Here is a 15,575-nt window from a genome sequence, read left to right on the forward strand (position 1 = left end):
GCAAATTTGAGCTGCCATTTCACTGACTTTGGGTTAGATTCTGAGTGGAATTTCTTTGCTTCGTGTCATGGAAAGAATGCGTGTGATGGGATTGGCGGTACTGTGAAAAGACTAGCAGCTCGCGCCAGCTTGCAAAGGCCATTTGACAATCAGATACTTAAGGCACACGATCTTTATGAGTGGGCAGATAAGTCCCTACCCAACATTACAGTATTTTGCGTTTCGTCAAATAACGTTAATGAAAACTTTGAAAGTTGCCTCGAAGACCACTTTGAGAAAGCTATTACTATTCCTGGAACTCAGTCATTTCACAGTTTTAGGCCCAAAGGCAAAAATAATATCAGTGCTTGCGTTTTATCGGATTTGGGTACTATCTTGCCAAGAGAAGAATTTATTGTGTTGCGGTTAGATTTCGAGAACGTCCTTTTAACCGATCTGGACTCGGGAGACTACGTAGCCTGTGTGTATGGCTCTGATTGGTGGGTGGGGTGTGTTGTAAGCATTGATGAGGAGAGTGGCGAAGTTGAAGCTAAGTTTATGCACCCAAATGGACCATGCTCAAGTTTTCGTTGGCCTCGGCCTGACGACACGTGCATAGTACCAGCTGCTAACTTACTACAAAAGCTGCCTATTCCTGAGTCTCGTAGTCACTCCGCAAGAAACTTTGTTTTAGAGCCAGATGTAGTAGCCGTTGTTACAGAAACATTCAAAACTTACAAGAAGAAAAGCAGAGAAAGCAACCATTAATTGTTTTATTTTCATTATTTCATTTTTTTCTAACTTAATTGATCTAAGTAGTTTTGAAGAAGCGTCTATTTGTTTCAAGAAATATAAAATCAGCCATTTCCGGACAAGTTCACATGAAGGGTAGGCTAAAAAAACTTTAGTATACTATGCTACATACTAAGAATACCAGGTGCCTGAATTGATGAATTACATTCAAACTAGAAAAGTTTGAGATTGGTTACACGAGATACAGCATGAGTGGCCATATTAAAAGATATGTTCGCTAACCAAATAAAAATGCAATAATTGGCGATAGAAGAATCTGCATTTTTATGATAACAGGAAACTTGAAAAACGGTCCAACTTCAATCTTCTTTTAAAAATCAGGATCTAATTTTGCCATCGAGGTTTTTACGGTTTCAGGGTAGGTCACGTTTGGTAGTTTAGGACCTAATAAGTAGTTTTCTTGGATCGCGTTGCCTACAGAGCTTTTTTTGGGGATGAAAAGTGACAATTTTCACAATTTGTCAAAATTCTATGAAAATACCTCCGAAACTAAAAGCAATAAGACAAAATACAAAACTTTCCTTTGTACCTGGTGACAAGAGGACAAGAATAAAAAAAAAATGGCATCCTAGCTCTTACCGTTAAGAATTTACAGATTTTTGAAGTTCTGCTTTTTCGCACAAGGGTTTAAAAACTTCGGTTGGCCGTCAGTTCTTCCGTCGTTATCGGATTGCCTCAATTTTTTCTATCCAATCTCTCCTGGCTATGTAGATAATTGGATAAATAAGTAGAAAAAAATACCAACTTTTTGGATTTTTTTTTCAAAAAATCTCGTTTTTTGCGAATTTTGAAACTTTGGAAATTTTTTCCCGAAAAACTAGCTTTCAAAAAAAAAAAAAATACTGTGTGTACTATCAATGAAGAGAACAGCTGAGAATTTTTTCAGCAAAATTGGAATTTCACGCGCAGTCACGATTGGATGATTTGGCGTGGATTGACCCACGGGGGAAATTTTCCGTGGGGAGAGAAGTTTCCAGGAGACTAACTTGTCAGGGGAAATTTTGCACTGGGGGAATTTGCCTGAATTCCTACACAAAATTATTTTCATATTTCTTGCTTTCTCTTTTCCGTCTCAATTTTACGCGTGGAGCTTTTAAGGGTAATTGTCCGAGGTAAATTTTCACCGGGATTCAATGTCTAGAGGATGTTTCCATGGGGAGGGGAATTTCTTCGTGGAGGGGGGCCAGATTTACTGGCATTATTTAAAAAAGATCAGAAATTAAATAAAAAAAAGTTTTTTTTCAACTGAAAGTAAGGAGCAACATTAAAACTTAAAATGAACAGAAATTATTACGTATAAGAAGGAGGTCGCCCCCTCCTCAACATCTCAATCTTTACGCTAAAGTTTGAACTTCGTCCCAATTCTTTAAGTACGACCACACCACTGAAACAAAAGGGTCGTTTAATTAAAACAATAAGAAGCTTTTTTTAAAGTACTAAAAAACTAGCGTAAAGAGCAAGAGTGTTGAGGAGGGGGCAACCCCCTTCATATCCGTAATAATTTCTGTTCGTTTTATGTTTTAATTTTGCTCCTTACTTTCAGTTGAAAAAACTTGTTTTTTTTATTTAATCTTAAAAAGGAGGCAAGGCACTAAAGGCAAGAATAATGACAGTGGTCAAGCATCAAACAGTTCGTGGTAACGAACTGTAAGTAAGGAGCGACCCGGCTCAATAGTAACCGAAACTCTGAAAACCGGAATTTTGATACCCATAGATACATCAATAGAATCAGATTTTTATGTTGATTTCAAATATAAAAGTTTCACTAAGTTTAGTCTTACTCATCAAAAGTTACGCGCCTGAGAAAATTTGCCTTATTTTCGAAAAAAGGGGGAAACGCAAGGGCGGATCCAGGATTATTTTTCGGGGGGGTTTACTAATTTTTGACTCAGTTTTCGACTAATTTTACTTATTGTTACCTAGGGTTTACTAATTTTCGACTTATTTTCAACTCGGTCAAAAATTTCGGGGGGGGGGCAAACCGGGTAACCCCCCTAGATACAGCCTTGGAGAAACACCCCCCAAAAGTCATAGAACTTTAATGAAAATCACACCATCGGATTCAGCGTATCAGAAAACCCTACTGCGGAAGTTTCAAGCTCCTATCTGGAAAAATGTGGAATTTTGTATTTTTTGCAAGAAGAAAGATCACGGATGCGTGTTTATTTGTTTTTTTTTCATTAATCCAGGCGTGATCGTACCGATCAAGTAGACCCAGAACAATGGGAGTGGACTCATCTTAATGGAATTCAAAAATTCTAGTGCTCTTTTTAAGTGATCACAAAAATGGAGGTCGACTTGGCCCCCTCCCACGCTCATTTTTTCCCAAAGTCACCCAATCAAAATTTTGAGATAGCCATTTTGTTCAGCATAGTCGAAAACCTAAAAAAATAAGTCTTTGACGTTGACTTAATCCCCCAAAGTTTCCGGGGGAAGGACTGAAAATTATGAACTTTGTCCATTGTTTACATATAGTATTGGTTAATGGGAAGTATAAAGACGTTTCAGGAGGGATTTTTTTCTGATGGAGGGAGGGGTGTTGGAAGAAGGGTTATGGGGGAGGATCCTTCCATGGAAGATGTTTCCTTGGGGGAAGGGACATTTCCATGAAGGGGGCGCCGGATTTCCCAGCATTATTTAAAAAACTAGTTTTTTCAACTGAAAGTAAGGGGCAACATTAAAACTTAAAACTAACAAAAATTATTACGGATATGAGGGGGTTCGCCCCCTCCTCAATACCTCGCTCTTTACGCTTAAGTTAGAATCTGTCACACAACTTTATTTTTTAAAACAATAAAAAACTTTAGCGTAAAGAGCGAGATATTGAGGAGGGGACAGCCCCTTTCATATACGGTATAATTTCTGTTCGTTTTAAGTTTTTATGTCGCTCCTTACTTTCGGTTAAAAAAACTTGCTTTTTTATATTTAATTTTCAAACAGTTCGTGGTAACGAACTGTAAGTAAGGAGCGACCCGGCTCAATGGTAACCGAAACTCTAGAAAACGGGTTATTGATACCAATAGATGTAACAAAAGAATCAAATTTCAATGCTGATTTCAAATATATAACTTTAATCAAGTTTAATGCTACCCATCAAAAGTTACGCGCCTGAGAAAATTTGGCTGATTTTAGAAAAAAGGGGGAAAGACCCCCTAAAAGTTATAGAACCTTAATAAAAATGACACCATCATATTCAGAGTATCAGAGAACCCTACTGTAGAGGTTTCAAGCCCCTATCTACAAAAATGTGGAATTTTACATTTTTTGCCAGAAGAAAGATCACGGATGCGTGTTTATTTGTTTGTTTTTGTGTTTTTTTTACCCAGGGGTGATTGTATCGACCCAGTGGTCCTAGAATATCGTGGGAGGGCTCATTGGAATTGAAATTAAAAGCTCTAGTGCCCTTTTTAAGTGACCAAAAAACTGGAGGGCAACTAGGCCCCCTCCCAAGCCTATTTTTTTCCAAAGTCACCCGATCAAAATTTTGAGATAGCCATTTTGTTCAGCATGGTCGAAAATATGATAAATATGTCTTTTAGGATGACTTAATCCCCCGAAGTTCCCAGAGGGAGGGCTAAAAGTTATGAACTTTACCCAATGTTAACAGATAGTATTGGTTATTGGGAAGTATACAGAAGTTTTCAGGAGGTTTTTTTTCTGGTAGTGGGAGGGAAGGGTGGGTCGGTGGTTATGTTGGAGGATCTGTTCATGAAGGAAGTTTTCATGGGGGAAGGGAAATTGCCATGAAGGGGGCGCCAGACTTGCAAGCATTATTTATTGGTTATTGGGAAGTATACAACCATTTTCAGGAAGGATTTTTTCTGGAGGGGGGGGCTAGAGGAGGGGGTTACTCTGGAGAATATTTCCGTGGAGGATGTTTCTTTGGGGTAAGGGACATTTCTATGAAGGGGGCGCCGGATTTCCAAGCATTATTTAAGAAACGATCAGAAATTAAATAAAAAAAAACAAGTTTTTTCAACTGAAATGTAAGAAGGAATATTAGAACTTAAAACGAACAGAAATTATAACGTATGTGAGGGGGTTCTCCCCAAGTCAATACCTCGCTCTTTACGCTGCAGTTTTTTTTTTAGTGCTGTCAAAAGAGCTATCTATTCTAATTAAACGGCCTGTGTGACTCAGGGGTTTCTGAATCAAAATTTTTTTTCACTTTTAACGTAAAGAGCGTGGTATTGACTAAGGGGATAACCCCTTCATATAAGTAATAACATATACGTAATAAAAAAAACAATAAAAAAACAAGCGATACGGCTCAATAGTAATCAAAACTTTTAAAAACGAAATTTTGATGTCAATAAATGTATCAAAGAATGTGTTTATAATGCTGATCCTAAATATATAAATTTTATTAAGTTTAGTATTACTCATCAAAGGCTACGAGCCTGAGAAAATTCACTCGATTTTTTAAAGAGGGGGGAAACATCCCCTACAAGTGAAAGAATTTTAATGAAAATCACACCGTCAGATTCAGCGTATCAGAGAACCCTATTCCATAGGTTTCAAGCTCATATCTGCAAAAATCTGCAACTTTGTATTTTTTGCCAGAAGAAAAATATACGAATATAGAAGTTCGTTACGTAAGTTAATTTGTAAAGACATCCATTTAGCAAAAGAAAAGTAAAATTTTTATACAAATAAAAGCTGCATTAACTAAAAAACGATCAGAAATTAAATAAAAAAAACAAGTTTTTTAAACTGAAAGTAAGGAGCGACATTAAAACTTAAAACGAACAGAAATTATTCCGTATATGAAAGGGGCTGTCCCCTCCTCAACGCCTCGCTCTTTACGCTAAAGTTTGACTCTGTCTCACAACTTTATTTTTTAAAACAATAAAAAACTTTAGCGTAAAGAGCGAGGCGTTGAGGAGGGGACAGCCCCTTTCATATACGGAATAATTTCTGTTCGTTTTAAGTTTTAATGTCTTTCCTTACTTTCAGTTTAAAAAACTTGTTTTTTTTATTTAATCTTAATCTACAAGCGCCGATGTCGTAATCTACAACATCGAGTTTTGAAAAGTTGAAGAATAAATGAGAGACGCTTTTCCACAGGAGTTATCTGACGATTGTTTTGGTACTCTTTCGAACGACCGCATAACAAACAATACACTTTAATATAAATGTGCTCTGATGCCATTGTCTTTATCTAGGGCTAGAACCAAAGAAAGGCTAAGACAGTTGGGTAAAATGTTGAGGATGAATGGGTTTGAACCCAAATGTTACATTTTGTAAATACAGCTTTGGCAAAATAAAAGCAGGATGTCCTCATATGGGGTGGGATGAGGCAATAAGAAAAGATTTAAAGGAAGCAGGAGCTTCATTGGAGGAGGTAGAAAGTCAAGCTCAGAACAGAATGTGTTGAGCCAGGTCATCTGTAGCCGTGTTGGCCTCAGGTGGATGGCTACTCCAATGAGTTTTTAGAATGTTATCAGCCGTAACAGCAGTTTTCATTTATTGTTCTTATGATAGTCTGTATTTTTCGAACTTGCTCAGTTGTTACTAGATTTTGAAACCTTAATTTTTTTTATATTTTGATGTGGCTACACACGAGGCCAAGTAGCTCTTTCCTAAAATTCAAATCTGTTAATCCAGTGACCACGAAAAGGCTTTGTTTTTTTCAATATTTCTCAGATTATTTCAAAATACACATTTGTTTATCCATACGGTGACGCGTGAGCCAAGGACACTCTGATATGTGGACCATTACACAAAACCATACCGGAAGAACGACAGTTCTTCCGGGTCTTGATTGTAAATCTTTTTTTCTTCTTGTTTAGCGGCATATTTGTCAAGAAAATTCAAAATTGATCCTTGGTTAAATTCGCTCCAGCCGGGAGGCAAATTACACAATAATACTACGAAAACAGAATTTATGGGCTCGAAATGCATGCAGACACCTTTTTTAGCACCTGACCGGTGCTTCCACCTTAGAAATTTCCCTCCCTTTAAAATGGGAATTTCATTTTCTTTTATGGGTGAACTTTTTCATTCGGGGGTTTGTCTAGGGATTTTTACAAGTCCTATGGATTTTTTAGAGATTTCTAGGAATTGTCACTTTGAATTTGTGAAGATATTCCCCTTCGATTCATTATTCAGTCAGAGCTTCAACAGAATTCTATCGAACAGTAACAGGACGAATAGGAATCACGTTATTAATTTTGTTAAACGTGCCGAAACTGGGATAATCAAATTTGTGTGTATTTATTTGCATAAAGCAGTGCTGCTGAATTAATATCCCACCTTGTATGAAACGAAACAGGCCAATTGAATGACAAAAGACAATGATTGGTCTTAGCTGGAACTTGGAGCGTTGAAGCTATGAAATTTAGTATAAATAGTATGCAAATCAACATGTTGCTAATTCGGACATGATATTTTAAAGTAAGTTTCTTTTACCTTTGTATAGTTCATGTGTGACAATCACTGAACATACAAAAAGACATGAAGATAAAAAAAAAGGTATTTCCAAAAATCTATGAAAATTTGTATTCTAAAAATCTCTGCTTTATGGAAATCACTGCACACAAATTTGATTAACCCAGTTTCGACAAGTTTACCAAAAGTAATGACGTGATTCCTATTCACCCTTGTACCATACCATAGAATACCATTGAAGCTTAGGCTGGATAATGAAGGAATATATTCGAGAGGAATACCTTCACATATTCAATTTTTATCAATCTCCTTTAGTGAAAATACTAAAATGGGATTTTTCTAATTTTAAAGGCAATTAGCCTACCCCCATCCTATGGGCACCCCCGGCTTGGTTAAGAAAGCTCTGTCCTCAATTCAGCACTAAAATTAGGGTGATATATTTATTCAGATTTGCAGTGACGCCCTTTTTACTAAATTGATTTCTTATGAAGTATCAGATTCAAGATTCCCAGAATCAACATAGGGCAAGTTCAAGTCCTTTTCCTTTGTATCTTCATTTAAAAAATATATATATATATATATATATATATATATATATATATATATATAATTGTCCCCCCCCCCTATGTTTTGGTGGTACGTTTGTTTCTTATGCCTAAAATTTGTGGTTTTTCTTATTTTATTTTGTTTACAGTTGGCTTTTTTGTGTGCGTGTGTGTAAGTTTTTTTTATACACTGGAGTGACAACCAAACCTAATCAGCGTGTTTTTTCTCCTTGAACAGTGCAATAATTCTTGTACAAAATCCCCTGAAATAAATTCCTGCCTATATGACTGAACAGGGAAGCAAAGTAAAGAAAAAAATCTATTATGGTTAATGTTTCCCACTTCAGATCTTTCAAGGCTGGTGGAAAATCCATATTTTAAATTCCAAAATCCCTACGGATTCCACCATTTTCCGATTCTTTTCAAATCAATAGTAAAGCTTTGTAACAACAGTTATTCATGACAACTTATTTCTGAACTCAAGACAATTATTCGTACCAAATAATTCTTTTGACGTTTTTGAAGATATGCCCATCTTCTTTTGACGTTTAAAACAATGCTTTTAAATTATCGACTAGGCAAGTTTGGTCTTGATTAACAAACTCCCGCACCAGTTTTTCGGAATCTGGGTCATATGAAAATTATGAATACGAGTTATCTGACGGCAGATCTTTCCAAATACTACTGAAAATTTGAACTTTAAGAATATGATTTTTTTTTAGATGAACTTTGAGTACTACTTTAAAGTTAGACAATAAAATAATGTTTGGGTATTGTTCAAATTCGTGTTGTAAGGTCCAATAAGGCGTGCAGGGTGCAGAAAGACGAGTAAGAGAAACAAACTCCAGATCTATATTCTGTTATACATAACCAACAAGATTGCTGAATTGGTTTTGTCAGCACGTCACGGATGGATATGCTGGTCAAATTAATGAGTTATTAAGTTTTTATCTTTCTATCCTGGGAAATTCGGGTTATAAGGTTGCCTTACAACCCAAGGTTACAGAGTTGATAAACCAATACTTGCCTTTGAATCTAGTCATATTAAGCAAAAAAAAAGGAAATCTGATTTTTGTCAGAATTAGAATCTAGTCAAATAACTCCAGCATTTTCACCCTTTTTCGATGACAGCTGAAACCTGGGCACTTTTCATCTGCAGAAGTAGCTCAACACATTCATTCGGAACATTCTTGTGATCTCTTGATACCGTATCCTGTCCTAAGAGCTGCACGTATCGTTTTGTTCTGAGCTTGTTTCGGCTGCCTGTCTGTATGGTTTCTACTGCACTAGGAGAACATTTTAAAGATACGGTTGGTGAAACCAAGAACCAAGAGTAAGCACAAACGTGACTGTGGATTTTAGAATAAACGAATGGCTCGGTTCTGGTGGCGTTTTTCTTAAAAAAGCAAGCGCTAGCAGGGAGTCGCATCCATTTTTTTTCAATTTTTTCAACACCTATAAGACTTTGCCTTCTCCACTCCTGATCGAATTAAATAAAAAAAACAAGTTTTTTTAACTGAAAGTAAGGAACGACGTTAAAACTTAAACCGAACAGAAATTAGTCCGTATATGAAGGGGGCTGTCCCCTCCTCAACGCCTCGCTCTTTACGCTAAATTTTTTTTATTGTTTAAAAAAATAGAGTTGTGAGAAAGTCAAACTTTAGCGTAAAGAGCGAGGCGTTGAGGAGGGGACAGCCCCTTCATATACGGAATAATTTCTGTTCGTTTTAAGTTTTAACGTCGTTCCTTACTTTCAGTTAAAAAAACTTGTTTTTTTTATTTAATTTTTGAACGTTTTTGAATTAATGCAGGTTTTGATTTTGGCTCACCGTACATGAATAATTAAAACAAAATTTGCATATTATATTTGGTTAAATGGCTTTCACGAAACTTGTTTAATTTTATTTACGAACGTTTTTATTAGTAATAAATATACGTAACTTATAATTAACTTACGTAACAAACTTCTATATTCATAAATTTTTAACACGTATATTAGAGGGTTCGCCCCCTAGTCAATACCCTGCTCTTTAAACTATGTTCGAATTTTTTCCAGTTCTTGAAAAATGACCTCTTAATCACAATCAGTTGATCAGTTGAAAAACTTGTTTTTTTTATTTAATTCCTGATCTTTTTCTTTAATAATGCTGGGAAATCCGGCGCCCCCTTCATAGCAATGTCCCTTCCCCCATGAAAACTTCCTTCATGGAAAGATCCTTCCATATAGCCCCCGACCCTCTCCTTCCCCCACCTACCAGAAAAAATCTCCTCTGAAAAAGTCTGTATACTTCCCAATAACCAATACTATATGTTAACATTGAGTAAAGTTCATAACTTTCAGCCCTCCCCCTGGGGACTTTGGGGGATTAAGTCATCCTCGAAGAGATAGTTATCATATTTTTGACCCTAATGAACAAAATTGGTATCTCAAAATTTTGATCTGGACACATTGGAATAAAAGCATGGAAGTGGTTCTAGCTGCCCTCCATTTTTTGGTCATTTAAAATTGGAACTAAAACTTTTAATTTTCATTCAAATGAGTCCTCCTACGATATTCTAGGACTACTGGGTCGATACAATCACCCCTGGGGAAAAAAACAAACAAACAAACAAACAAATAAATAAACAAACAAATAAACACGCATCCGTGATCTTTCTTCTGGCAAAAAATGTAAAATTCCATATTTTTTTAGATAGGAGCTCGAAACCTCTACAGTAGGGTTCTCTGATAGGCTGAATGTAATGGTGTGATTTTCATTAAGGTTTTATCAGTTTTAGGGAATGTTTTCCCCTTTTTTCTAAAATAAGACAAATTTTTTCATGCTCGTAACTTTTGATGGGTTAGACTAAACTTAATGAAACTTATATATTTGAAATCAGAATTAAAATCTGATTCTTTTGATGTATCTATTGGTATCAAAATCCCGTTTTTTAGAGTTTCGGTTACCATTGAGCCGGGTCGCTACTTACTTACAGTTCGTTACCACGAACTGTTTGATAAGTTTTTATAGCACTCTTACATTATGCGGACCTTTCTAAAAAGTCAAGTTTGGTTAATGCTAATTAAATAAAATAAAATTGGATTAATATATAGTTTTTTAGAAACAAATTTGGGCTATATATTTGCATATTTGGGGTTGGGGTGGGGGGTAAAGCATAGCATATATTAAATGCGGAACTTAACCTAATCTAGGTACCTTCCCTCCCTAAATCAAAAAAAAACACAGTTTAATATCGTATACGCAATGAAAACCACGCTATCATTGCCTAGTCTGTGGCGATAAACATATCAAAACGGGTTTTATCATTGCCTACTCTATAGTAGTTAACCCGAGAGGCCCGCATAATGCAAGAGTACCGTTTTTATCCCATAATACTTTCGAACAAAGGGTTAGAGAGTACCAAGCTGAAGTGACTAAGCTGATAAATTGTCAACATTTTTGAATATTCTAAAATGTAATTATCGAACAAAATCGAATCAAGTTGCTTTCGGTGTCAGATCAGAACTATCCACAACAGGCAATCATTTAAACATATTTCACGTCCGATCTCACATTCTATGATATTGAATATCAAAAGATTCTAAACCATGTGACTTCCCTTTATTCTCATTAACTAAAACCCAAAAATAACCCAGAAGACTTGTGCAAAGCCTAGAAATCTCCAAATCACAAACTGAAAAGTTCTCTACTAAAAACATCCAAAAGCCCCATTTTAGGGGGGGGGGGAATCATAAAGCGAAGACACTCGTTATGATAATAACATAATATGAGACTTAAGACCTGTTTGAGAATACATAAAATCTGCAAGGCTGCCGAACCAGATCAAGCAGCTGGCTCGTTTTTCAGCATATTGAAAAAACCATCCAAGGAAGCTATTCATTAAGACGGTAATAGAGACAACCTAACTTGTTTTATTTTTGTTAATGCATAGGGACTATAATACTGTGTCCTTAGACCTATACAACTATAATATAGACCCATTGAAACCCTTTATAAACTAATTTTAGACATTAAGCATCAAAGCAGAGCAAAAGGCCCTTGAAAATAGACTTATTGCATCCCTAGAGCTAAGAACAATCATTAATGTGAAGAAAAATGCTGTTATATTTTATAAAATGGCCATCTTGTAATGCATGTATATGATTTATAAAATAGCTTAAAAATGCCTTAGCCCCAGCTCAATTGATTAAGATACAAATTTATTCTAACAAATGTTGTTGTTTTTTCACTGGAGGCAACTACATGCTATTTTCACGCGAAATCTGGTTTATGTGAAAATAAGAATCCTGATTGTAATGATCATGGTCTAGTTCTCTCTATAGTCAAACAGTTCGTGGTAACGAACTGTAAGTAAGGAGCGACCCGGCTCAATAGTAACCGAAACTTTAAAAAACGGTTTAGTCTTAGTTTAGTCAAGCTTAGTCTAACCCATCAAAAGTTACGAGCCTGAAAAAATTTGCCTTATCTTCGAAAAAAGGGGGAAACATCCCCAAAAAGGGATTTAATCTGAATAAAAATCAAGCCATCAAATTCAGCGTATCAGAAAACCCTACTGTAGAGGTTTCAAGCTCCTGTCTGCAAAACTGTGGAGTTAGGTATTTTTTGCCAGAAGAAAGATAACGGATGCGTGTTTATTTGCTTTTTTCTTGTTTTTTTTTCCAGGGGTGATCGCATCGATCCAGAGGTCCTAGAATATCGTGAGAGGGCAAACTCGAACGGAATTAGAAGTTCTAGTGCCCTTTTTAAGTGGCCCAAAAAATGGAGGGTAACTAGGCCTCCGACGCTCATCTTTTTCCCGAAGTCTTCTGATCAAAATTTTGAGATAGCCATTTTGTTCAGCATAGTCGAAAATCTAATAAATATGTCTTTGAGGATGACTTCATCTCCCATAGTTCCCAGGGGAAGGGCTGCAAGTTATGAACTTTGCCCATTGTTTACATATAGTATTGGTTATCGGGGAGTATACAGACATTTTCAGGAGGGACTTTTTTTCTTAGGGGGGGGGGAGTCTGAGGAGGGGGTTACGTGGGAGGATATTTCCAATGAGGATGTTTTCATGGGGGAAGAGACATGTCTATGAAGGGGGCGCTGGATTTGCCAGCATTATTTAAAACACGATCAGAAATTAAATAAAAAAACAAGACTTTTCAAATGAAAGTAAGGAGCAACATTAAAACTTAAAACGAACAAAATTATTACGTATATGAGGGAGTTCGCCTCCTAGTCAATACCTCACTCTTTACGCTAAAGTTTTTGTTATTACTTTCAAAAGAGCTATCCATTTTAATTAAACGGCCTTTGTAATTCAGGGGTTTGTTATTCGAATAAAATTCGAACTTTAGTGTAAAGAGCGAGGTATTGACGAGGGGGGGATGAACCCCCTCATATACGTAATAATTTCTGTTCGTTTTAAGTTTTAATGTTGCTCCTTACTTTCAGTTGAAAAAATTTGTTGTTTTTTTTATTTAATTTTCTTGACAGAGAGAACATATCTAAAGAAAAAAAAGAATTGGAAAGATGGTAGAAGAATGGGAAAGAGAAGGTACAAGAATGGAAAGATGGGAAAGAAGGCAAGTAGGTTGACTCAGAACAAATGTGTAATATCGATCACGAGCCTAGAAATGCAGATCTAAGATTTGGTTTGGATAGCAAGTGTCAACCACAGGCTACTTTTTATTTAACAACTTAAAGTTTGAATTAATTCACTATATCTAGGTATTCCATGCTCTAAAAACTAAAAATATTTTTAAATCATTCACCACAAAATTTAAACTGAATTTACAGGCCAGGACACGCTGTCTTCCGCCGCCTAATGGCTTAGAAGAAACTTTAGCTGCTGAAAGAGAATCATCCTAACCTACACATTATTTATTAGTTGAATGGACCTCAAGGTGCCACTATCAACTTACTTCTGAAGTTTGGTATTAATTTACTCACACTAGTAGAAACAGCAACTCTGACGCAAACTTTATTTAATATCATCAAAGAAAGTAGTTGAGCCAGATAAATGAAACTTTTAGAAATCCACTCAAAAATCATTGAAAGTCTTATTCACCTACAGTAAGTACGTTCTTTTTGGATGTTATTGACAATTTCTCCAGAAATTACTTGTCTAGCCTGTGTGGTTACACTCACTCTTTGCGCTAAAGTTTGACTTTTTGTCCAAGCTATTTAAGAAAGACTGCTCAAAAACAAGGGCCGTTGAATGTGAAGAATTTTTGAAGAACTTTAAGACTTTAGCTTAAAGAGCTAGGGTTGAGGAAGGGGTAGCGTCCCTCATATATAGAATAATTTCTCTTTGTTATATGTTTTAATTGTGTTGCTAAAAGAGCCACGCTTTTAGTTTATCTAAAAAGAGAATCCTTGATGAAAAAAAAACCACAAAGAACTAGCAAAATTGCACAAAAAAAAAACAAATTCCATGAAAATCACCATTCGTATTTGAAACTAGCCAGTACAGTCTCTGGAACTGGTGGCTCCGTCGCTATTTCTTAGACTCGTGGTGCAAAAGAGAGAAATTCATATGCTGCGAAAATGTAACAGATAAACCACGTTCGTTACACTATTTGCACATAGTACGTTAACATGAATTCTTTTGCGGCTAAAAAAATAATCAAATTTCTTAAATAAAAAGATTCCATCTCCCTCGAGACACTATTCAGTAGACGTCGTTCAAAGGTGTTTAATGGTCAAAGAAAAACTCAGTTCTAAGGCGGTAAGGTAATTCTTAAAGTTAGAAGGTCAGGAAACCAAAATGTGCGAGCCTTTAAACTAAGTCAGAGAAAAAAAATAAGCCTTACTGCTTAGACAGATTAAAAACATACCGGGTGACACCAAAAAGCATAGTAAACGCTTGACACAAAAATTCCAAGAAGAGAGGCAGAAATACCAAGCAGATCTATTCCAAGCCAACATTGGAAGGACTCTGCTGAACGGCAATGAAATATATGATACAAAGTAGAAAGACCCGTGCAACACTGAAAGAAAGAAAATTAATCATTAAAAATGTTTAAGCACAGCTAAGTATACAGAGGAGTTTTAGAGATCAGATCCTTCTAAATATATGTACCCAGACATAGGGTTTGAAAACCCAGAATTGAGGAAAGTCCCTTTTTTTAGCTATTTTAGGTAAAAAAAAGCCGACGTTATATAATTACGAAATAAGTATATCCAAGTGTCATTTCCGTACCCTGTATGAAAATCCATGCCATCCACGTCATTGGAAAGTTTGTCCTCTCGGTTATGGATTTATATTATTATTAAATTAGAAAAGCAAGTTGTTTTTCTACTGAAGGTAGGGAGCGACATTAAAGCTTGAAACGAACAGAAATTATTCCGTGTATGAAAGGGGCAGCTTTGATTTTGGCTCACCGTACATGAATAATTAAAACGAAATTTGTATATTAATTTAACTTTTTTTGGCTAAATGGCTTTCTCGAAATTTTGTTCTGACGTAACTTACGAATTAACTTACGCAACAAAATTCTATATTAGTATGTTTTATTACGAATATTAGGGAGTTCGCCCCCCCCCCCCTCTCCTAGTCAATACCTCACTCTTTACGTTAAAGTTCGAATTCTGTTTGAATCACAAACCCCTGAATGACAAAGGCCGGTTAATTAGGATAGATAGCTGTTTCGAAAGTCCTAAAAAAAACTTTAGCGTAAAGAGCGAGGCATAGACTAGGGTGCGAACCCCCTCATATACGTAATAATTTCTGTTCGTTTTAAGTTTTAATGTTGCTTCTTACTTTTAGTTGAAAAAACTTGATTCTTCTATGGGATTTCTGATTGTTTTTTAAATACTGCTGGGAAATCCGGCACCCCCTTCATAGAAATGTCCCTTC

General features: G+C 36.0%; 1 protein-coding gene across 3 annotated transcripts in view; it reads right to left on the reverse strand.

Annotated features, from left to right (window-relative positions):
• Positions 1–15,575, reverse strand: part of LOC148951960 (progestin and adipoQ receptor family member 3-like) — a 71,215-nt gene that overhangs the window by 35,892 nt on the left and 19,748 nt on the right. For all 3 annotated transcript variants that reach the window (XM_089089448.1, XM_089089449.1, XM_089089450.1), the window contains exon 4: positions 14,554–14,706. In XM_089089448.1, the coding sequence (XP_088945574.1) occupies positions 14,554–14,706 (153 nt within the window). The remainder of the gene's footprint in view (positions 1–14,553; positions 14,707–15,575) is intronic.

The sequence above is a fragment of the Artemia sp. Qi Xiang Cuo genome, chromosome 5 (genome assembly GCF_049724085.1).
Source record: "Artemia sp. Qi Xiang Cuo chromosome 5, ASM4972408v1, whole genome shotgun sequence".
Classification (NCBI taxonomy): domain Eukaryota; kingdom Metazoa; phylum Arthropoda; class Branchiopoda; order Anostraca; family Artemiidae; genus Artemia; species Artemia sp. Qi Xiang Cuo.